At 30.0% G+C, this 23,085-nt stretch overlaps 1 protein-coding gene across 3 annotated transcripts; it reads right to left on the bottom strand.

The window, feature by feature from the left end:
• Nucleotides 1-8,930: 8,930 nt before the first annotated feature.
• LOC107450579 (adipocyte plasma membrane-associated protein) lies at nt 8,931-19,801 on the bottom strand. 3 transcript variants are annotated; one of them, XM_016066407.4, is made up of 9 exons: nt 19,353-19,801; nt 17,944-18,042; nt 15,000-15,112; nt 14,834-14,923; nt 14,636-14,752; nt 13,266-13,437; nt 12,449-12,583; nt 10,861-11,131; nt 8,931-9,520 (listed from the first exon to the last, which is right to left on the bottom strand). In XM_016066407.4, the coding sequence occupies exons 2-9, from the start codon at nt 18,039-18,041 to the stop codon at nt 9,323-9,325; spliced, it is 1,194 nt and encodes a 397-aa protein (XP_015921893.1). In that variant the 5' UTR covers nt 18,042; nt 19,353-19,801; the 3' UTR covers nt 8,931-9,322. The 3 variants fall into 3 exon arrangements, with proteins under 3 accessions (XP_015921893.1, XP_042897996.1, XP_042897997.1); XM_043042062.2 differs by having other exon boundaries at nt 17,944-18,054; nt 19,353-19,440; XM_043042063.2 differs by lacking the exon at nt 19,353-19,801 and adding an exon at nt 18,213-18,358.
• Between the last annotated feature and the right edge of the window lie 3,284 nt (nt 19,802-23,085).

Here is a 23,085-nt window from a genome sequence, read left to right as displayed (position 1 = left end):
TCCATCAGACAGGGTAACTCTTGGATTGATTATTGGGACAAATTACCCTTCATGGAGGACGTTTTGATGTCATTTGCGTTGCATGAAGCGTAACACGCATTTGCATTACATGGAGAGGAAAATCACGAAAATCTCCCGTGGTCAGCCGGACAGCGAGAGGATTCTCCGTACATCCATGATCCGTTTACCACTAAAGATATATTATATCATCACTGCGGTCAATGCGAGCCGAGAGCACAGTAAACCAACCAGCCACCGCTGTAATTCGAACCTGAATTACCTCATTAGGAGGTTAATGTGATTTAATCTTATTTTTTTTAAATCATCTTATTTTTCTAAATTAAATACTTAATTTCATTATTTTTCTTTTCTAATTACCCGAATTTAAATCGATTGTTAAATTCATATAATTATTAATGAGATCCTTTTTTTCCATTGCTCTTTTTACCTGTGCTTTTTTCCGGTGCTCTTTTTTTTTTTTTTTTTTTTTTTTTTTTTTTTTTTTTTTTCTGATGCTATATTCTCCGCCTACCTGGGTTCCTAGGCACGAAAATTTTGGGGGTTGCTCAAAATTTCCTCAATTATTGAAGTGTAAATAATCGTTTGACTACCGACTTCTGGAACGATCCAGTTCATAGTTTATATTCACACCTTATTATTCTTTATTTAAGAATAATTCTTTTATCAATATTTTAAGTAATTCTATCAGAGAAACAAACTGCAGCAAGAAAAATTAAATTGAAAATTTTTCGAAACGTATGAGGCATACTTATTGAATCTGGTTTGACTATTCTGCATAAAATGCACGAGATTCTAAATGTATATTTCATATGAATTTTTATTTTGATAAAAAAATTATATTAGATAATACAGTCAAAAGCACAGTTTAGGAAAATATTTTGTATTAAGACTAAAGTTTACTTTTGATGCATTTTAATTCAGCAAAAAATTGTTTGTTTATAACAAAAGGAGAACGATGGAAAATCCTTACTCCTTTTTTCCGATTAAACTTTTTTAAACCGATTAAACTCTTTTGACTGTTTTGGAACATAAGGATCAAAAAATTTTGGAGTGCGCTCCAAAAAGTCAAGTCAAGTAACTCATCTACTAATTAGAGAAACTTTCTAAAATGTAAAACATTGAATCTATATAATCGAATTGATTACCTATTATCGGATCATAAAATGTATGCAGTTAAATTGTTTACACTTAATAATTGATCCATGTAATTTTTACACATATTAAACATATGTTTAATATGTTTAATATATGTTAAAGTTTAAAAGAAGTAAGAAATTGTATTAACCATTTGACGCAGGTGGAAAACCAGTGTCTCTTCTATATATGTTTTTTATGATGCTCTAATTACTAGCGCAGATATATTTTGGTATTTTTTTAATTGTGCAAAACAGTCTAATAGTTATTAAAAAATCTGTTAGATGATCGGAATTATAATTGTATTAATATATATAATAAAAAAAGTAGTACATATTCACAAATATAAGGAGTTCATATTCATTTATATTCACAAATTTATCAATAATTGGATTTGTAAATTAAGGAAATTTCTATGATAAATAACTATTTCTCTTAGATCAACAGATGAGTGCAAATTGGAAAAATTATTGTTTGGAAGTGCCCGTGTTTTGAAGACTTTACCTTTAAGACAGTGAAAGAGATCCGGTGCTTCATGCCTTATTTAATAGCCGTAAATCATTAAAATTTTATATATAATATTAGTAATAAGTAATAAATTTCATATTTAATTAATCCTTGTTAAAAATAAATTATTTGTTGATAAAAAAAAAAAATTTTTTTTTTCAAAAGAAAATTTTGTTTTTCCATTTCTTGAATTTTTCTCATGAAATTCAAAAAATGAAACTATTAAGAAGTAGAGTTATAAAAATGATTACGATATAATTGGCCGAAGAATCCCGAAAAAAATGGAATTCAAAGTCGTTGCTTTCATTCAAATAAGTTCATCGCAATTGCAGAAGATGGCGCCACTAAAACTAATGTAACTGTTCATAGCATCAAAGTGACAGGTTTTATTTATTAGTTTCTAGACGCCTAATAGCAGAAAGATAAATATATAAAGATAAATTATTTAACGGGTTCATGATTCATCGTCTTTTTTACTAGCAAAATTTCTTAGTCTTAACTTCTTTCCAAACTAAATGCAAAATGAAAACAAAGGAAGGTATTATTTTTTAGTGCTCTTATATTTTGATTCTAATCAACCATTAGTTTTGATGTTATTGAAGATTTTTAGATAGAGTTTTAGTCGTGTGTGGCGTCATCTATTATATTTTTTAAAAATCAATTTAAATAACAAAGTCATTAAAATTTGATTTTTAACAATAAAAAGATTGCTTAATACTTATTTTAATACCATTTATTCTTTAGGAAACTTTCGGTGAATAGAGGAATAAAATATTTTAAAAGAGGACATTTATAGGAAAATAATCAAGTAGTATAAAAGAAAATTAGAATACTAGTAGTGTTAAAAAAAATTGAATAATAAAATTAAATTAACACAAAATACGCATAAAATATAATAATGATATTACTCGAATATTGCAATATCTGATTGATGTCATTGGGATATTCTAGGGTTATTCGTGTTATTTAGAATATTTTATAACATGAAGTATAAATCTATGAATTACAATTATTATATTTAAATTCTTATTTAGAAATATAGAAAATCGCAATAATGCCTAATAAAATTTCCTTAAGACTCGCACTATATTTTTTTAATGACATTTAAAAGAAGTTGTAACAAAGTGAACAAACTCTTCGCATATTTTATGAAATTAAATAATTTTATAAGAATATTTTCGTAAGTAATTACTTTAATAGTACTTATAATATTACTTTACTAGTTACTTTTAATATTACTTTAAAGTATACCTATGAAAGTATTTATGTATAAAATTTTTCCGTTCATAAAATACGTTGCTATTAATTGCAATTGCAGAATTCTGTGCAAGTTTTGTTACATTTCTAACAATTTATTGAAAATATATTGTACTTGTAATAAAATTATTCTTTTGGTATTTTCGCAAATCTCTATTTTTTAGAAATATTAAACCTGTTCGCATAAATAAAAGAATTTTTGAATTTTATTGGAATGAAAAAAAAAACAATTTCCTTTATTGAGATCTGTAGGTTTTTATTCAAATAAAAAAAAATTTTAAAAAAAAATATTTTAAAAATTATTATGATATTAATAAATCGTTAAAAAAAATTTCATGAAAAACCTTTAAATTTTAATGGTTTTGTTCTGACCTATTAAGAATTGTAAAAATTCGATACTGTTGCAAGAGAATATCAATGCATTATATATTTTTAAAAAAATTTTTTTTCTTTTAAATATTGCTTGCTGTTTTATACTCAACATGAAAATAAAAAAAAAGACGCCAACACCTCAGAGTTACGAATTAAAATGCATGTCAAAATTTAAGAGTTTGCATTGAAAAGTTATATGCCGAACACAAAACTTTACAGAAAAAAAAACGGCCATAGCAGCAGACGGCCTCAGGCTTTGCGGCGGTGGGACTTCTTACCATAGACAAACTGTAACACAAGCTGCATGCATGTAACTCTCTTACAACAATATTGGTCTCAACTAAGTAAGAAAAGAAATTTACACAAAAACTTTTTGATAACCTAAATCCTTTTTAATCCATTGACGCTTATGCGTTTTTTCTCCGCTTTTAATACAAGCAAAAATATATTTTGGTATTTTTAATTATTGAAAAAAAAACAGTCTAATAGTTACTAAAAAAATCTGTTAGATTATCAGAATTATATTAGTACTAAAATATAAAATCCCAAAAAAAGGTAATTTGAAAAAAATTTTTTATTCATAGTCAAAAATTTATCAATAAATTGATTTTGTAAATAAAAGAAATTTCAATGATGAATAACTGTTTCTCTTAGATCTAAATAACTGCTAAGTGCAAATTTAAAACATTATAATTTGAAAGTGAGCCGTGTTTGTAAGATTTTACTTTAAACACAAAAAAGACACCGGTGTTTTATGCTGTACAGCATAACCATAAATTATTATAATTATTTAAATTAAATATTTGATAACTGAACTCCTTTTTATTCTTTTGATGCAGATGGGACACCGTAGTCCCTTTATATATTCGTTTTTTACGCTTTAATTACAGTCAAATATATATTTGGGTATTTTTAATTATTAAAAAAGAACAGTCTAGAAAATGTGTCCGATTATCGGAATTATATTTGTACTAAAATATAAAATCCCAAAAAAAGATAGAAAAAATATTTATTCATATTCAAAAATTTATAAATAAATTGATTTTAGAAATAAAAGAAATTTCAGTGATGAATAACTGCTTCTCTTAGATCTAAAGAGCTGCAAATAAGTTCAAATTTGAAAAATTATTATTTGGAAGTGAGCCGCGCTTGGAAGATTTCACTTTTAACGGAGAAAACAACATCAGTGTTTTATGCTATATTTCACAGACATAAATTATTAAAATGCTAAATATAATATTTTTCACTTATTTAGAGCTAATTATGTCCTAATATTTTTAAAGGTTTATAACAAAATAGTGAGAAAAAAAAGTGTGAAAATGGGTTTAATAAAAATTCTGCATCAAAGGGTTAATGTTAACTCTTCTCTCGTTTTATTATTTGTCTGGATCTAATACTATTTACGCAAAATTTCTGAAGGGATACTTTTAAGTTTCAACTATAGCTCGCAGTGCCTTATAAATAATCTAAGACAATAGGATGTCTGAACCGAATGAATTTGAACTTTTCGGTTATTTTTATTTCCATCTAGATCAAAACCGCACAATATTTTCATTCTTTACAAAAAATAAATAGTCTAGACTAAACAAAAATGGGAAGTATTGAAAAAGAAATCAAGGACTTTTAGATTATTCCGCAACTAGAAACTTAAGCTCAAAATGGCGGTTAATCAAGATTTTCGCATAAACTTATTAGAGTTACTACAAATAATAAAAAATGTCTCCAAAATTCTCAGAAACTCTAAATAATTTAGTCGCAAAAGTACATCCAAGGTTTTTTCTGATTAGGGATGCACCACAATACAAAAAATTTTATTAAAACAATCTTTTATATGAGCTAAAAATATTTTTTAAATATTATATCTTCTACTATGGTATATTATCATCTTGAATGCATCAATAAACAGTTTCTCATAGTTTATCTTTTTTTTGTTAAGTTAAAATTATTAACGAAACGGAAGAAGTGTTTCTTTTTGAGACAATTATTTTAAAAATCAGTACTTAAAAAAAAAATTGGTGCATGATTATTATATCATAGTGCAAAAGGTGAAATTTGCAATTGAGAACGTTTTCAGAACTCTCTAAGAAAGACTCCTAATAATTTAATTAAAAAATTTTTTTAAATTTTCGTAAACTTCTAACTATTTTTTACATATTAATTTTTAAAATAATATTTTAATAATAATAATATTATATACTTTAAGTTTTTGCGTTGCGAAAGGGGGTCTTTTTTTTTCTTCACTTTTCTTTTCTGCGACATTTTTTTATGCTTTATTTTTCGGGCTGTTTTTTAATAGTGCTATTTATTAGTGTTTGACTGGCACTTTTTTTTTCTCTTTATATTTGCAAGCGAGAATACAAATTCTCAAGCATGACGCGATGAAATCTATTTTGTACAAGTTTGATTTAGTTTAAAGCCTCTTATGCAGAACAATTTGTGTCAATTAATGCAGTTAACAGTAGATATAATTTCAATTAATTCAGAAAATAAGATAACTATTCTAATACTAAATGAATATGTATCCTAATAACTAAATGAATATGTTTTTATTTCTTTGTCACTTTTTCTAACAGAGAAAGTGCCATTTTAATGCTTTAGCGTCTGTACTTTTTTTTCTGATCAAAGGTTTTTGGATGAATGTTTTTCGTGTTTACTAGTAAACTTTTTTCTTCAAAATTTGTGAGTTTTGCTTCTGGGGCTCTATGCTTGTTATCGCTTACGAACTCCCTGCCACTACTTACGCAGTTCTTACGTTTCGCGATCTGCGATTCGCTTCGTTCGCACATTTTGCTAAAATTTTAATAAATACTCCGCCTTTATACGTTTTAGAGACCACCTAACCTTGCTCGCTATAGCCCACCAGCCCATGCAATTGTTTGCACAATATTTTTCAGAGGGTTCCGTTGGATCATTTCACCTACATTGTTATGGATTGATGATAACAACAAGGAATAAATCATTTTACTGGTTTTCCTGGCCCGGATAGCCTAGTTGGTTGGGAGCTGGACTTACCTTTGTGATAACGGTGGTTAAAATACAGCCGGCCGAAGATTCCCCGTGTAGTAAACGGTGACTGGTGCACGTTAAATTTGTCGGGTCACAAAGCCCTCCATGTTCTCATAACAAATTATACCTCTGGAGGTACTGGATTGGAGATTGATCGTCCTTTGACTCAGGTGAAAATTACGATTCATAATTACGTTCTACCTACAAACGGGTGTGACGTATGGGTGTGTCAAAAGTCAAATTCATGGCCATAGATGGCGCCACTTAATGGCCTATGAGAACAACAGCTGGCTTTCTTTCAGTTTATAAGTTAATACCAACATATGTGGGTAGAAGGTCGTTTACAGAATTCACCCTACATGCATACATTATTTCATAACAGTAAAATCTACGTCCATTTATAGATCAGAGGCCCTATCTATACTAAAAACTTCGTCTGCAAAAGTCAAATTCATGGCCATAGGTGGCGCCACTTAATGGCCAATGAGATCAACAGCTGGTTTTCTTTCAGTTTATAAGTTAATACCTACATAAATGGGTAGAAGGTCGTTTACAGAATTCACCCTACATGCATACATTATTTCATAACAGTAAAATCTACGTGCATTACTTGTATTCATCGGGGACGTCCGTTTATAAGTCAGAGTCCCTATCTATACTACTAAAAACTTTATTAGTCAAGTAAATTAAAATTTGAAATTTTTCTTTTATTACAGATTAATAATTTAACTTACCCAATAGGTCATACATCCAAACTATTTCTTCCCGCGGCTTTAGGAATAGCTTATTAGTTTTCACCTTAAATTAGACCAGAAATAAAATTGATTTCCTAAATTTATAATTTTGTTAAAATGAAATTGCGAGAATGAAGACAGATGTTTATAAGGTCTATTTTAAAATTATCATTCCCTTAAAAATCCTTCACAATTGGAGTTATTTCTCAAATTTAAGAACCTAATTGGTAATTATATGGAGAAATAGTTAGTCTAAATTGGAATTAAAATCCATATTTTTAAGCAAAAATAATTTCTTTTGTCAAAAAGTTCAAAGGAAATTTGTCTATATTTATTAATTTTAAGAGTTACATTTAGAAAATTCAAAATCAAAATTAACAACCAAAAGATAATCAATAAACCAGAGAAAGGACAGATATGTATGACGATTAAGATTATCAATTGACTAAACGAATCGAATATTGATGGAGAAAAGAATATTGAAAACATTTGTACAAAAATTATTGCAGAGAGAGAGAGAAAGTTTTGGATTTATTTAAAAAGAAACATACTAATCTGTAGTTCGTACAGCTGATTTGCAGCTGCGTAATTTATTGCATAATGTTAATCCTTAGAAGGGTCTTTTCGACATCATTTTCAGATGTATATAAAAAAAAAGTGATGAGATTAGTCCATTACTCCGAAAAAAAATTAAAAATTTATGAAAGCATAATGACTAAAAATATCACCCCAACTCTTTATTTTGCAGCTTAAAAAAAAAAAAAAAAAAAAAAAAAAAAAAAAAAAAAAAAAAAAAAAAAAAAAAAANAAAAAAAAAAAAAAAAAAAAAAAAAAAAAGAAAAAGAAAAAAAGATTTATAACGCCTTCCCCCGCCCCACCTAAAACAAAATATTCTTCGGACCCCCTTGTTTCTTACAAACTTGCAACCTTAATCGCAAAGTGCAATTATGTTTTGGTGGTAAAAGTTAAATTTAATTTCCAAAATTAAGCGATTACCATGAAACTATAATCAAAAAGTAATTTTCGACATTTAAGCATATTATTTTACGAAAATTTTTTAAAAGCCTCTGACTGAATTGACGCCCTCTAACTACACAACTATATTTATACATCCGTGTGTAATAACCATCAACTAAAAACATCCACTGTGTGAAGATTTTATTCCAGTTAGTATTTATATAGATATTTAGCATAGTCTTATGGAAGATAGTTGTTCAGTTTAAAATTTGCGCTTCTTGTGTAATAAGGATTTATGCCAGAAAATTTGTGCAAAAATATTTCAAAAAAATGTTGCTTTCTTTAGATAATAATTTTAGGAGACACAAATATGGTCATATGCAAAGGATAAGACACGAAAATGACATCCATTTTAAAAAATTTTGCAAAATTAAGACCGGAATGATAGTCGAAACCCCAGTCCTAACGCCAAAAATTTTAAATAAGCAGCTACTGAATTGTTTCTAACTAGCACTTAAGAACCATTGTTGGCGATCTATTGACAAATAAAGTAGCCAAAACCAAGCCAACCTTGAGTCATTAAATTTTAAATTTGGCTACAGCTAAATAAAAAAAAGTTAGAATTAATAACCCTGTAACTAATAAAAATTTTGTGATTAAGAGAAATTATGCATCTTAAGGAATGAAGAGTTAAAATAAATTTGATGTTGGATTTAATAAAGTCTGAATAAATGAGTTAAACATTTGTATTGAATAAAACGTTGACCATTACATTGATTAGTAATAAGATTTATATTTGCCTTTTATAAAATATAGAAAATTAAATAAATCGTTAAATTAATAAAATTCTATTTTAAAAAAATTATGAAATTAAATTTTAAGAGCTAAGAAACATTCAATTCCTATAGTGTTATCACAGAACCAAGTAAAATAAATACCACATAAAATATAAAGATGCTTTATTAAAGACTAGAATTTGAAACAAATACAAATTTGTCCCTTAATATAGATAAAATCATAGTAAATTTACTCACATTTCTTTCGATAAAACAGTTTACACAATTTGAGGACTGATTTGTCACATATAAAACTTGCCAAGCCTAAAGTAATCAATAAGTTATCACAGACACATGGCAATTGTAAAAATTTCTATTTTATAAAACTTAACACTAGACCTTCGACCAGCAAAAGCCTGCAAGAGCATCAAGCTACACTAGTCCATATTGTAAACTTCGCGTCACGATGTCAAAAATAAAATTTTAAAAAATTATCGATAAGCATGCAATATGCTATCTGTCAAATTTGATAAAAATTTGAAGCTCATGAACGGAAATTTATAGTTTCAAGCGTCCTAAGTAGTGATTGGTGAATGATCCCAAATACAAATATCCTTCATGTTCTTTAACTTCGGACAAAGCATTGATCTTTCCATCAGGTGAGTGCAAGCTTCGAAGCATCTTTCCATTTTCATCGAATTCTATCACAATACCATGGCGAGGGATAAAAGGTAAAATAACATCTCCCCGTTTGAACTAGAAAACAAAATTTTAGATTTAAGACTTTACTATAGCAGAAAGTAACAACCACTGAATCAAAAGCCTAGAATTTATTAGTTTTCAAGCAAAATACATAAAATTTCCTGTTTTAAATTCTTGGGGAATTTCTTAAGCACCGTTCCACCAAGAAAAAAAAGCTATAGTCGAGATTTTAAGCTTAATCCATTTCTAGACCCAAATAATTGACATTGCTTTTGGGAAGCTCTATAGCGAAGGAAAATAGAATAGCCACAGTTTATGTCTTATACTTGAAGCAAAGCAATTAACTCTATATCATCAATCTCATTATTAAACTATCATCTTGCTGTGAATTATCTGAGCTTGAGAACGTACAAATACCTTAAAAATTAAAAACTTTTTAAAAATTACCAATTTTGTGACATTTTTCCACTCAGAGGATAAATTATCGAAATCACTGCCTTATTCTCAGCTTTTGTAAATTTTTAAGAGCCCAGATAATGCAGTATTGAAGTAAATTTTGAAATATTGAAAAATAAGACGACAAACACTTTGCATTTTCTCAAAACTGCGGCTTCTCTTAAGTGGCGTTTTGCTCCATTTTCAAAATAATCGTAAACAGTGCAGACTTTAAACTACGTAATAGTCGTGAGTAACTGTTACTAACTCACAGCAGTTATGAAAAAGCATCTTATTCACAAAAAGAATTTCATATAACCGAGCCTTCAAAAAAGTCTTCTAGTGATAGACTTAGAATTTTAAGTTTCGTTAACGTTGCAAATATTTGCCTCAACTTGAAAGAAGTTAAACCCAACTCTGTTACGTAACGAGCTATGCTTATTTCTGGTGAAGGGACAAGCGTGCTTTAAAGCCGGTATTTTTTAGATTTGGAACTAAATTGCAGTGAATATTTAGAATTTGGCTAGGCCCTCTGTTAAAAGTTACACTTCACTATACCACAAAATGAAAAGATTAGTTTTCCATTCATTGCTGTAAGATTTCCTTATTTAAATATCATACATTCTAATAAGTATAGTTAAGCGAGAATTTCCCCTTACATTAAACCTTAACGATGCCAAGTCAAAAAAAATTTTGAAGCCTAGAGCATAGTATTAAATTATTAAAAAATTTGATGGCGTAAATGCTTTTCCTTTTTACATAATTGTGGCTTCCTTTTAGACATTTTTCTAGATTTTCATACTTAGTATAGAGAGCGTTTGGCAAAGATTGGCACAGCTAAACCTAACCATCATAAAGTTAATCAGAAATTATAAAAATAGAATTACTCATGTTAATTCTTTATGACAAGTTCACAGCACAGCAATTACTAAAATGGAAATAATTTAAGCTAGTCTTACCCTATAGGCGAAGGTCTTTACAACTGGGTGCCCAGTTAGTTCGGCAAAAGACCATAGCAAAGTTCCAATGGAATGATGAAGTCTAACCCATAGGCGTTTGACCTGAGGATAAGAATTCAAGGAATCTACAATTAAAGTGTTAGAGCTATTTCGAGCAGAAGTGAAAGCTACCCAATATCCTCTAGGACTAGGTCGAATATTATCAGGCTCAGCAGGCAAATTATCCGCAAACACCTCAACTTTTCCTTTCTTGGGTCCTTTGATATAGTATCTAAAAGTAAAAACGTAAATAAGTGACGCTGTGAAACTACACTATCAAAATTTTAACTACCTTATCAAAAATTTTAACTTCAGAGTTTTACTTTCGTAGAATTAATCTCGAAAATTTTTGCGCCACTGTTTTTAGTTGTTAGAGCTAAAGATCTTGTATCTAATGCAGTTTATATAAAGACTAGCAGCAATTAAAATTTACCAAAAAGAATTTAAATAGAGTTGTTATAATGCGGGACCAAAGCTTATTCTTTTACAAAATTAGCAGATACAAACTTCTTTATCCTAGTACATGTTTAATTACCAGGAAAAAAAGGGACAAAAGTTCCGATTTAGACCAACGGACAGCAGCAGCAATTTGTACATTTAGAAGGGAAACTAGTACCTAGTGTGCATCGACTAAATACGCATTCAGCAGAATTGCAGAACTATAGATAAAAATTAATATTGAATCTACAGTTAAAGTATCTATTGTACACAAAATTAGATTATTAAATATTTTTAGAAATTCAGCATTTAAAATCATTATAGCTCTATCTTTAATATTATCAAAATATAAGCAAAAAAAAAAAAAACATTCTGATAAAATATTCAAGTTATTTTTGTCTATTTGCAAGATTTGTTAGAAATTAGCTTTCTAAACATAAAAATTGAACTAAGTCAATTCACAATGAATTTCAGAAACCCGAAACTATAGAGAAAAAAAGCTTGATAAAAAGCTGGTTAAGAAAAATACATTTGAGGTAAACTTGGAGGCCTGGTTATATATTCTACCCGTAATCTGTTTCGCAACTCCTATACACTTTTGACGCAACTCGCTGAGTTAGGCACTTATTTTACGTCGCACTAGAGCAGCTGCATAGACGACGATCTGGAGGGGGGAATCTCTGGAGGAAGATATATGGGATCACGTTCTTTATCCTCTGCAGAGGGGATGGCTCTCCCGCTTGAGCAGCCCAGCGACCTGCACCCAAAGTTTTGTGTTTTACGGAACAGTTTTACGAAGACTGGTACCACGCACCCTTGGTCCCTTCGCAGGCTGAACAAAAAATGACCCCCCCCCCACTCACTGAACGCTGCCTGTTATGCTAGACTTCTATAATTTATTGGGAACCATGTTTTGCGATCAGTCGTCCATTGTGACACTTTTTAAATGCAAAATTTCGGAATTAAATCCTTTAAATCTAAAATTTGGTTTTATAGAAGCTGTTTACTTCCCATTTGTATAGACTTTTTCTAGTTAGATTACCAACTTCAGAATTTTCTTGTTAAATACTCGTTAGTATTACAATACACTCTAAATATATTAAGCATTTACCTCAATATTCTTCTGTTCATAAGCTCGTTTACCAAGAGAGATTTCTTATCCTTCGCCAATTGTAAGCCATTTGGAAAGTGCAGACCTGACATCAATACTTTTGTCTCACCAGTATGTACATTGTATTTGACAACTCTGAAATTGAAAAAATGTTTTTAGTCACGGAAAAATATAATTGAAAATTCATATTAAGAGATGACATTTCTTTGCATTTGAACCCTTTTGCACTAGGGTATTTAAGAAGAATTCTTTAAAAAAAATCTTAGCATTTTTGGGTTAAAGTTTTTAGACGTGGTAGCTCATTCTTGCAGCTTCCTCGCATTTTAACTGAAATATACTATCTAATGTATTACAGTCTACATAATATTGATGACCCTTGTCCACCATTGAAAGAACCTACTGACAAGACGGAAATTACCTGGAACTTTCGGTAGGGAAAATAAAAGGAAAAGGAATTTGAGACTTATGCAAATATGCACCAATATCGGTAGATGTTAAATTGTTTCAATTACTATCGGGTAAATCTTGAACATTTGAAAGTAAGAAAGGCAATTAATAGTTCAAAGAATTCTGATTTCTTATTTTACAAAAATGGATCATAAATCACTGTACAAGTATCGAAACAATTATTTAATCTATTTTTTAAATTTATCAAGAATTTCAAACTTTAATGAAGGGAAAATTTCTGGTGGCTTATGTTGCAGGAAATAAATCCTTTAATAACAAGGGCTCTTTATTTTAAGGACATTTTTAGGTGATCAAAATCTGAGCTCTAGTCTCGAAGGACTTAGAATAGTTATAAATCCTTCGTACTTACCGGCCGCCGTTCTCATACTCTATCATCATGTAGTAAATAGTAGCCAGGTCCCATTTCTTTGAGGCATCAGTAAAGTATATATTTCCTTCGTCATCCATATCCAAGTCATCTGGGAAATTTAGTTTCTCGCCATCGACAAGGACACTGCTTGGAAGGATACGTGTCAAAGCACCTGAAAATATTTAAATGTAAGCATATATCTTGTCTAACTGATATTACTTTGAAGCCATGGCATTTTACTTAATGTCAGCAAAATTTCCTAGTGCTAAAAATGCTAACAAAATCTGGGTTAATATCAACATTTTTTATAGCGGTATCGCAATACTGTGATGCAGAAAATTCAACATAATCGTTGCTATGACTCATTGTAATGTAACGTTCACTGAAGCGTAATTTTAAACATTTATACTCGTTTGAAAGTAGTAAATACTCAAACACGCTACTCCGAATAATTTTGTAGTGATATCTTATTCAAATTAGACGATTTTAAAAACTATGGAAATTCCCGGACAAGAAATAACTTTTATAACTTCCTAAAAACTATTAGAAAATGACAGTTATTTACGACGGCATAGTCATAAAATATTGAATAGTCAAACTTAAAATGCATGTGTCGTAATAACATCGGAATACATAGGAACCAGATAATATAGAGGACCTCAAGGACCTAAATAACCACGTAAGAAATTTGTAGAAACGAAAAAGAGAAAACTATCAGAAAAAAAAAATAGATGAATTATCGAAATAGTCGTGAATCACTTGAATCAAAATGAAATTAACTCAAATTTAAACTTAGTGTCGCAATATTATCGTATGAAAAATACTGAATTTAAAAAAAAATAGAAGATTACCGGGAAAAAATTTAAAAAAAATTAGGATTAACTGAGGACTAGTCATTAATAGAGAGCGTCACGAAGTCATAATTCGCGTGTCGTATTAGCATCGTAATAAAAATATCAGATTTCAAAAAATTGAGGAAAAAATACGAAAAAATTACAAATTCAAACCGTTAGAAGTTACAGAAAAATGCAGTAACAAAAAATGCTAGCAACTAGCATTTGGTATTATGGTTCAAGGATTCAGCAACAAAGTTAATTAGTTCATTCGTACTATGTACACGAGTTTCCACATACCTAAAGAATTGAAGTTTTGGATTTACTTAAACCCTTCATATATAAAAAAATTTATAACTTTATTGTCATACTAAAAACAAAAACACTTAGTGCATAAAACATTAGCGAATTACAAAGGCAATGTTTAAGAAAAAATTAACTCAAAATACGATTAAACAGCCTAAAAGAAGTTTGCAAAGTTAATACTTTTAACACTACGCAGAAAATAAATTAAAATTCAGAGTATTTCCAATTTACCTGTAGTGAAGTTCATCGTGAATATGCCATAGTAAGCATCGATGACGTATAAGAGGTTATCTTTTCCTATCCTCATGCCTAATGGTCTGCCGCATTGACGTTCTTCATATGGCATTTCTGTGTACAAATTTAACATTAGAAATAGATCGTGCAAATTTTAAAAAATTCTACAGAAAAATTTTGCAAAATTTTATTTACCACAGTAACGTCCAGTCTGTGCAACTGTTATCACTTTCCCATCTTTAACCTTCACAATTCGTCCGTCTTCTAATCCAGTGTATAAATCACCTGCAAGAAGATATTTTAATATTCGATAAAATATAAAAATTTGATAAGATTGCTTTTTCACATTGATATTATGTACCTTTGTAAAAGACAATCGATTCGGGTCCACGTAGTTCACCCTGAAATAGTATTTCAGCTTCGCTTAATTTGCAGTTTTCTTCTAAAGGACCCTCAAATGATGGGAAGGGTATACTGTAAAATTTAAAAAGGCAATGTTAGTACATCACAAGTATATACACCGAAGAGCCATTACATTATGACCACCCTCCTTCTATAACAATGGGCTCGCCCAAGTTTTCATGGTTTCTCGCCCAGGAACAATGTTTTCATGGGTCACACTAGGACCCATAATCCTCATAGAACAATCCCTCACGTCTGTAAGCTACTTGAACATAGCTGCAGACCAGGTTCACCCATTCATGGCAACAGTTTTTCCTGCTGGGGATGGTGTTTACTAACAGGAGAATGCACCATGTCATAAGGATCGAATCGTCGAGGAACATAACAGTAAATTTCAAGTCATGCCTTGGCCCCCAAAGACACCCGACCTTAATCCAATAAGAGCATTTGTGGTCCTACTTGGAAAACCAAATTCGTGCTGTCACGCAACCCCCTTGCAATGTGAGGGAATTGCAGGACCAGTTGGAGAGCGCTTGGTGCCAGATACCTCAGACTACCAATCAGCACCTTTAGCCCTCAAAACTGCTAGCACCACGGCTGGTGCTAGCAGTTTTGAGGGCTAAAGGTGGTCCTACATGTTATTAGCAGGCGGTCATGATATAATGGCTCTTCGGTGTAAATACCGTACCAGAAAATATGAAACCAACACAAGCTTTCTTAAAAAGCTTACAAGCTGTTCTGCTAACACCAGCCTTTCTATAATTTTTAAAAGTCTCAAAAAGAAAGTATACATATTGGGGGCCATGTTAATATTAAAGCGAGGACAAACAATTCCTAATAGTTAAGGAAGGAGAGTGTTCTAAACATCAAAGACCGCTTGCGGAAGGGAACATTAGTTCAGATTACATTTAGAAACACTCAATTCAAAACTTGTAATCAAACAGGTTTTAATATTATGTATATCTGCCTCTTTAAATAGTGATTTGTTAGTTTTCAAATCTTCTCTTCTCTCGTATTTACAACCCCATCGTACACACTATATTCATTTTTTATAAAGATTCTAAAAATGTGTTTTAGGGTCGGTCTGTACAGAAGACTATTTTTAAAACCATTGTAGAAAAAGAAAATACTCATTAGAAATCGAATGTTCAAACTAATAATTAGATCAAAAGTTCAAAAAAGAAAAATAACCTAAAGTCAAATTTATAAGTTTACGGGTGGCTCCCGACTTACACGAAAGTATTCTTGTCACAGATTTTTATAATCTTCTAGTTCGTACTAATTTGTCATTGCGTCTAAGCTTTGAGACTTAAATATTTTGAGACCCTTAACAGGCTTAGACTTTCTTTTAAAAATGTCAAGGAAGGTCATTACGAAAAACCATACTGGCTTTATATACATCATCCTTTCCAATAAATGCGAAAAGTTTATATTAGAGACTAGTACAACCATATTTTGGTATCAGTGAGAACTTATGCAAAGTATTAGTTACAAAAACTTGATACTCTTAATATAAGATGCACAAATCTTGATTTATGGAGGTAATGAAAACTGTAAATTAAATCGTTTTTTAAACATTTTTGGTAGTTTAGTTAAATCCAATACAAAATCAAATATTTTGTTAAATTTATGTACAAACATATTTAGCATGTTTCCAGCATCAATACTTTTAATGAAGAGATAAAAATATATCTACTGGCTAGTATATGTTAACTAGCACAAACCCGTATATTTATTACGTTTAAATACTGAACTAAATTATATAGTTCGAACATGTAAAATCTGAATACTGTTTATCAAATATCTGGATGGGCTAATATTGGTACACATTAAAATTTTTATTGCTTTATATTTCTTACTGATAAAAGCTTGTATTATCAGTTTTATTTGAACAAAGGTTAAAAAATTTTCTAAAAAGTATATTGCTTTAAAAAATTTACACAAGGCAATTTAAAACACATTCTTGTAGACATCACTTTCAAATTATTAATAAGCATAAAAAAAATAGGAAAAACGCTCATTTTGAGGGCAAGAATTTGCTTTGGGCCATGCTTAGGAAACTTACTCGAGTTTTTAAATTTATCCAAAAATAGAAACAGCTGCAAGTAAAATAAATGATTTTAGAAAAAGATGCAGATTAGATTTTACAGTATATGAAAAAAAAACTTCGCAGAACTACAAAAACGAAACGAATGTTTAGTTATCTAGGGTTAAATAAAATCGCCAGCTCTGTAATAATTTGAACCAAAATTTAAAAAACAGTTTGGGTACTTACATAAATTTTGTGACTTTTTTACTTTAAAAATCGAAAAATCACTGCTACATGTACCATTTACTCCAGTCAAATTTACTAGAATACTGCCTTAACTTACGTCGAGTTTATCTAATGATGCCATTTAGGCAATAACTATGTATTCCGTATGACTTTTTTTTTTTTTACGATAAATGAGAGAATTTCTGTCATGTTAGTGAATTCTTGAATAATCCGAACTAAACCATTCACAGAAACGAATCCTTTAATTTTATAATCAAAACTACTTTGTGTAGGTTTTAGCCAATTCTTGCCACTTACAAAAAGAAAAATTTTTCCTATTACGGTAACTCTAATTATAAGGAAAACTGGAATTTTTTAAATTTCAAATCTTTGATTTTATTTTCAACATACCAGACTGAGCAATATTGAATCTATTTCGATAGCACAAATTTAAACGCTTTGATTAAAACTTTAACATTTGATGAGATAATGAGATTAAAGAACAAAAAAGATTAATTAAAATTTCAGAGTTTTAATTAAAAATTTGCATTTTATCACATTTAACATTTGCGCTAAAAATAAACTTACAGTAATCGAGTATTTTAAGAATTAGTTTTTCTTCAAAACTGGTTATTTAAAATAACATTACCTGTACGCGGTTGGGTTGAAATCCAGCAACGTTGGGGAATACATTAAAAATACATAAGCTATTGGCACAATAGCACCAGCTAGTAGCAAAGTCTTCATGCTAAAAAACAAACTGTTAGTAATACTGAAAAATGTCAAAATAGTTTTAAAGTTATCTATCAAATTTGTGAATTTAATATAGATTTAAAAGCTCCTTAATCCAGATATAATTTTTAAAAAAATTAATATAATATAAAATTATTTCTAAAAATTTTTACTGAATATTTTCACCTCTCAGATTCAGTCAAACAACTCCACTTTAAAACGAATACCAAAAATAAAACATGCAAAAATTAAGTAATTTCAGCTAAAGTTAATTAATAAGGAAACAAACTGCAGTGTTAGGGAGGAACTCAGATTAATTGTTACTTATCAACAGTGATAAAAATTTAAACGAAAAATAAAAATTCTATCAAACTTATCAGCCACGAAGAAATATCAGATTAAGTTTTTCCACAGAATAGTGTGTTATGTCATAAGATTCCTCAAACTTAGCAAAACGATACCTTCAAAGTCCTATAATGAAAGTCTTTTCGCATGCCTTCCTCCGATAAGTGTTTAAGAAACTATAGGTTTGGGAATAATAAAAAAAAAAGCGAGAAACTGCTAAACTTGACAAAAATTCAATATGTTTTGTTCCCAAAACAAAAACTGAGGGTGACACATTACTGGTGGTGGCATCGGGGTCACAGAAACAGTATTTACCTTAAATAAAAATAGGAGGGTTAGACACAGTTATTAAGTATGTTTAGTTATTTTTATCCTTAATACTGTTTTTTTTTTTAAATTATTAGGTACTCGAATTAAAGGTTTTGAAGAATAACAATAACTATTGTTGTCAACATCTCCTTCAAATAATGCTCCCTTTCTATAGCTTGTATAATGCGGTATTAATACTGTTTAAATAGTTAAAATTCATAAGAAAAAAAAATACTACTTGTCAGGGATAGCAAATAGGAAATTAATTTTATCAAAATAGATCGAAATGCCAATTTAACCAAGAACTAGTTTTTTTCTATACATGAACTAAAACTTAGGTTTTTTTTCAAAAAAGCAAATTTTACATGCATGCCTTACTATAGCATTTTAAACTTTGGGCAAAAACAAGAAATAAAAGTTCAGAGATGGAAATATTTATGAAAATAGTCCTTAAGTATTTCATAAAACAATGTAAAGTCAGAGAAATTACAGTAAATAATCTCTAAAAATCAGAAAAAAAAGTTAAAAGTTGTAACATTCTATTTCAGAAACAGTAGCTCAAAACTTAAGAAAAACAATTTAAAACTGTTATGAAACAGCAATAAATATTGATAACAATGGGAAACCTGAGTAAGTAAACAAGAATTAAAAACTTTATAAGTTCCAACTTACGTTAAAAACGGAATAAAAGCGAAGGACAGAAGCAGAAAGAACGTAACTGACCTGGCTTCACAGAGAAGCTATTTAAGATGCGAGCTTATAAACATTTCACAGTCAGTGAACATAATAATGCAGACTTCCCGCGCATCGTAACGAGCATGACGTCATTATTATATGCTTCATCGGAAAGAATTATTTTCCAGAGAGTCGGATTCGTTTGATTGTAAAATAGATAAACTAGATCTGAATTTCACTTAGCAACAAACGATTTTTTATAACTATTGAGTTACTTTGGAAATCACAAAATATCAAATATTTATCTTGAATGATATGATGGTTTCCCATTTTATGTAGATTATCGTTTTATAAGTTGGAAAAATATTGCTTTCTTGAATTGACGATCGATAAAACCAACATATTTGTTCTATTCTTTCGTAAATTAATAAGGCTTCACAATTTGCTGATCAAATTGACTGAGAAAGATTAACTTTTTTTTTTTCAAGTTTTCTTATCTCGCGATGTTTTATATTTCATGTCGGAACAATGAAGAATTTTTTCCTCTCTTTGTTTCCTTGTTTATTTTTTTTTTTCCTCTTTTAAATAGAAATGTGAGTTTTTTTAGAATGCAGTAAAAAGAAACCAATCTTTCTCAAATATTCATTATTAGTTATTTTTATTAGTGATGGCAACAGAAGAACTTTTTTAACAAAGTACTTGAATAGAACGATTGCATTTGTATTTAAATTCTCAATGATTGAGAATGTATTTTTGATTATGGTTTTTATACTTGAGATTTACTTTATTATTTCAAACATAGACAGACTTGCGTGCTCTATACAAAAATTGGCTTATTTTTCCTGGTCAAATAAAAAAACAAGGGGCACTAGTTAGAGAAGGGCTGCACTGAGATATATTCAGGGTTACTACTGTATTCGAACCCACTGCCTCCCCGTTTCCATCATACCTAACTGGACCTCCCAATCTCATCCCCTGGTGTGAATCCGGTGAACCTTAAAAATTTTAAGTAGGAACCCCTACTTTTTACAGTTTTATATTTTTCAGATTTATATTATAATTTAATTATTATAATTAAAAATTATAATTTTTTTGCTTTTTAGATCAAAATTAGCTATGGTAAACGCGGATCTATTAATTCTGCCAGTAATGGAGGACTCGTTAACAATTTTGTCACCATTTTTAGCTTTAAAAAAGCATTATAATTCTTTAAGACAGAACAGACCCCTGCTATACTCCTTTAAGAGTTAATATTTTCAGAATTCATTCCAACAAAAAAAAAGAAAGCTTCGTGCTCACTATTTTCAGAAAACACAAAAGGAGTCCCGCAGTGGACTGATTGTTAAGACGCGGTTCCCAGCAGATCACCGAAGTCAAGCATCACTGGCTGCGATCAATGTGCAGGTGGGTGACCACTTGGATCAGTTTGCGTAGGGACCGAGGGTGTGCGGTATTGGTCCTAGTTAAACTGTTCTGCCGTAAAGTGCTCGACTTCGCGTGCAAGTCGTCGGGCTTCCAAAGCGGGGGTGCCATCCCCTCCGCAGAGGATCAAAATTGTGATGGCATGTCTTCGGATCATCCTCAGGGATGTTTCCCAAACAGTCGCCAATAGCCCATTGCGCAGTTCTAGTGCGACGAAAATGAACAACAAAAACACAGAAGGAAAAAAAAGACAAGGCACAAAAGAAAAAATCTTTTGAAAAGGTTCTAGGCAGAAACCCCTTAGAGCAGGGTTTCTTAACCTGTGGTTCATGAACCCCTAAGGGGTCCATGAGTTATATTTTGGGGGTCCGCTGACTACTCCTAATTTTTAAAACGTTGGGAAGCCCATTGCTTGTAAAGCGAGCTATGGCAGCTATAATTCCGTTTGCTACAGTGTATCTTTGCGAAGCGGGATTTTCCACACTTGTGACAATAAAAACATAACATCGATTGAATGTTGAACATGATATGCACGTTGATTTTGTCGAAAACCATCCCCCAATTCAATTTATTAATTAAGGAAAAGCGGCAGCAACCTTCACATTAAAAATTTTAATTTTAAAAATTTTGTATACTATTAAAATAATAAAATTAAATGTTTTCTAACAATTGATGTTTTTTGCAATTATTTTTCTCACAGGGGGGTGGTCCGTGACTTCTTAAAAAATTTTAAAAGGGGTCCATTACATCAAAAAGGTTAAGAAACACTGCCTTAGAGGAAACATTCGAGCACGAAACTTTCAAAATAATTATTTTTTTAATGATTGTTTTAATGCAACATTGAAATATTTAATTTTTAACAAGTTCAAATTTAACATGAACACTTTTCGGACAGAGAAGTATGTTCGCTAAAGAGAGATGTCCGCTCAGTTGTAGTTCATTTGCGTCGCACTGGAGCTGCACAATAGGCTATTGGCGACGGTCTGGGAAACATCCCTGAGGAGGAACCGCGAGTGCTGTATTGCGGCGAGCGTAGGGTTGCCTCTGAGTGAGGGTTACTAGATAAGGCGGTGAAACAGTTGACAAATAAAACCGCGGCGAGTGGAGGTGCCCGGGAGTCGACAATGTGTAAAGTCGCAACCGGAACAGGTCGGGTAAAATATTAAATTATCACCGAGTACCTGGAACTGGTAAAATATATTAGGACCCGGTACATATCTTTGATTAAAATTAATTAAATTTAGTAATGATTTGTGCTAATTCTTGCAGCAAGAGGGAATTTTAAATTTATCCCGAAAATTTTGCTTTGAATTGAATTTAAACTTGATGGTTGTCAGTGCGTAAAGTTTATATCTGTGTTTGGTTGCCATCTTTTGAGAACTGACCATTAATGAATTTTTAACATTAAAATAATAAACTAGAACTTTTTTGGAACAAGAAAAAAAAATAACACAGCTTTTCGGTTCTCAAATTTTCATATGTGTTAATAATAATCATAAACAGATTTTTTAATAAACATCGCCATTGAATACATCGTGAAAACAATTTCAATTATTATTCACATTGGCTTCAGGCTACTTACAGTATGAAATAAAACAGATGCTAATGATGCCGTTAATAAACATATATCATTCGCTAAAGGAAAAAGCCAGATATTGAAGGTCGGTCGGTTTTTATGATAAATCAAGAGTTATAAAATCGCTTTCACTCGATGACGTCTAAGTTGCAAAAAAGAACAAGTTATTATTTGAACAAATTATCCTTTTCTTTATAAGTCACTGAATATTGAATAATCGCAATAGAAAATACGTGACAGAGTTCCTTTTTTTTTTTTTGAATTATGACACGATACTATTAATTTAAGGAAATATTTTATTTTTGTCTCACTTACAAAAGAAAAAAAAAAGTCAATATTTCACTATTTACAAAAAAATATTCAATATTTCATATGATATATATTACAAAAAAAAATATAGTCAATCACAAACACTTAAATTGTGAATTTCTATCGTTCTAATTAGTTTGTTTGAGATATACGTTTGCATTTTAGTTATCGATGAAAATATTTAAGTATTTTATTATTAAAAATAATGATAAAAAAACTAAAATAATTAATTACCTATGAAAAACTTTTCATGCAAAACAGTTATTTATACTTCGCAATTTTTAACTAAAATTATCCGTGATCTTTTTTTATTACCTAAAATAAATATTTTTTGAAAACATATTTTGAGTCATTTTAATACAGGAGGTTATTTTGACATTAAATCATGTCGTTCTACTGCTAATAAAGAACAAAAAATATTCA

The sequence above is a fragment of the Parasteatoda tepidariorum genome, chromosome X2 (genome assembly GCF_043381705.1).
Source record: "Parasteatoda tepidariorum isolate YZ-2023 chromosome X2, CAS_Ptep_4.0, whole genome shotgun sequence".
Lineage (NCBI taxonomy): Eukaryota > Metazoa > Arthropoda > Arachnida > Araneae > Theridiidae > Parasteatoda > Parasteatoda tepidariorum.
The sequence above is the reverse complement of the archived record's forward strand: the minus strand, read 5'-3'. Positions and strand labels throughout refer to the sequence as shown.

Bases quoted from the DNA above. Each gene is read 5' to 3' on its own strand.
- LOC107450579 (XM_016066407.4), bottom strand. From the start codon at position 18,041: ATGAAGACTTTGCTACTAGCTGGTGCTATTGTGCCAATAGCTTATGTA. The intron at 12,584-13,265 runs GTAAGTACGAAG...TTTCAATTTCAG, and splicing joins GAGTATGAGAACGGCGGCCG to AGTTGTCAAATACAATGTAC. The intron at 11,132-12,448 runs GTAAATGCTTAA...TTTTACTTTTAG, and splicing joins ATGAACAGAAGAATATTGAG to ATACTATATCAAAGGACCCA.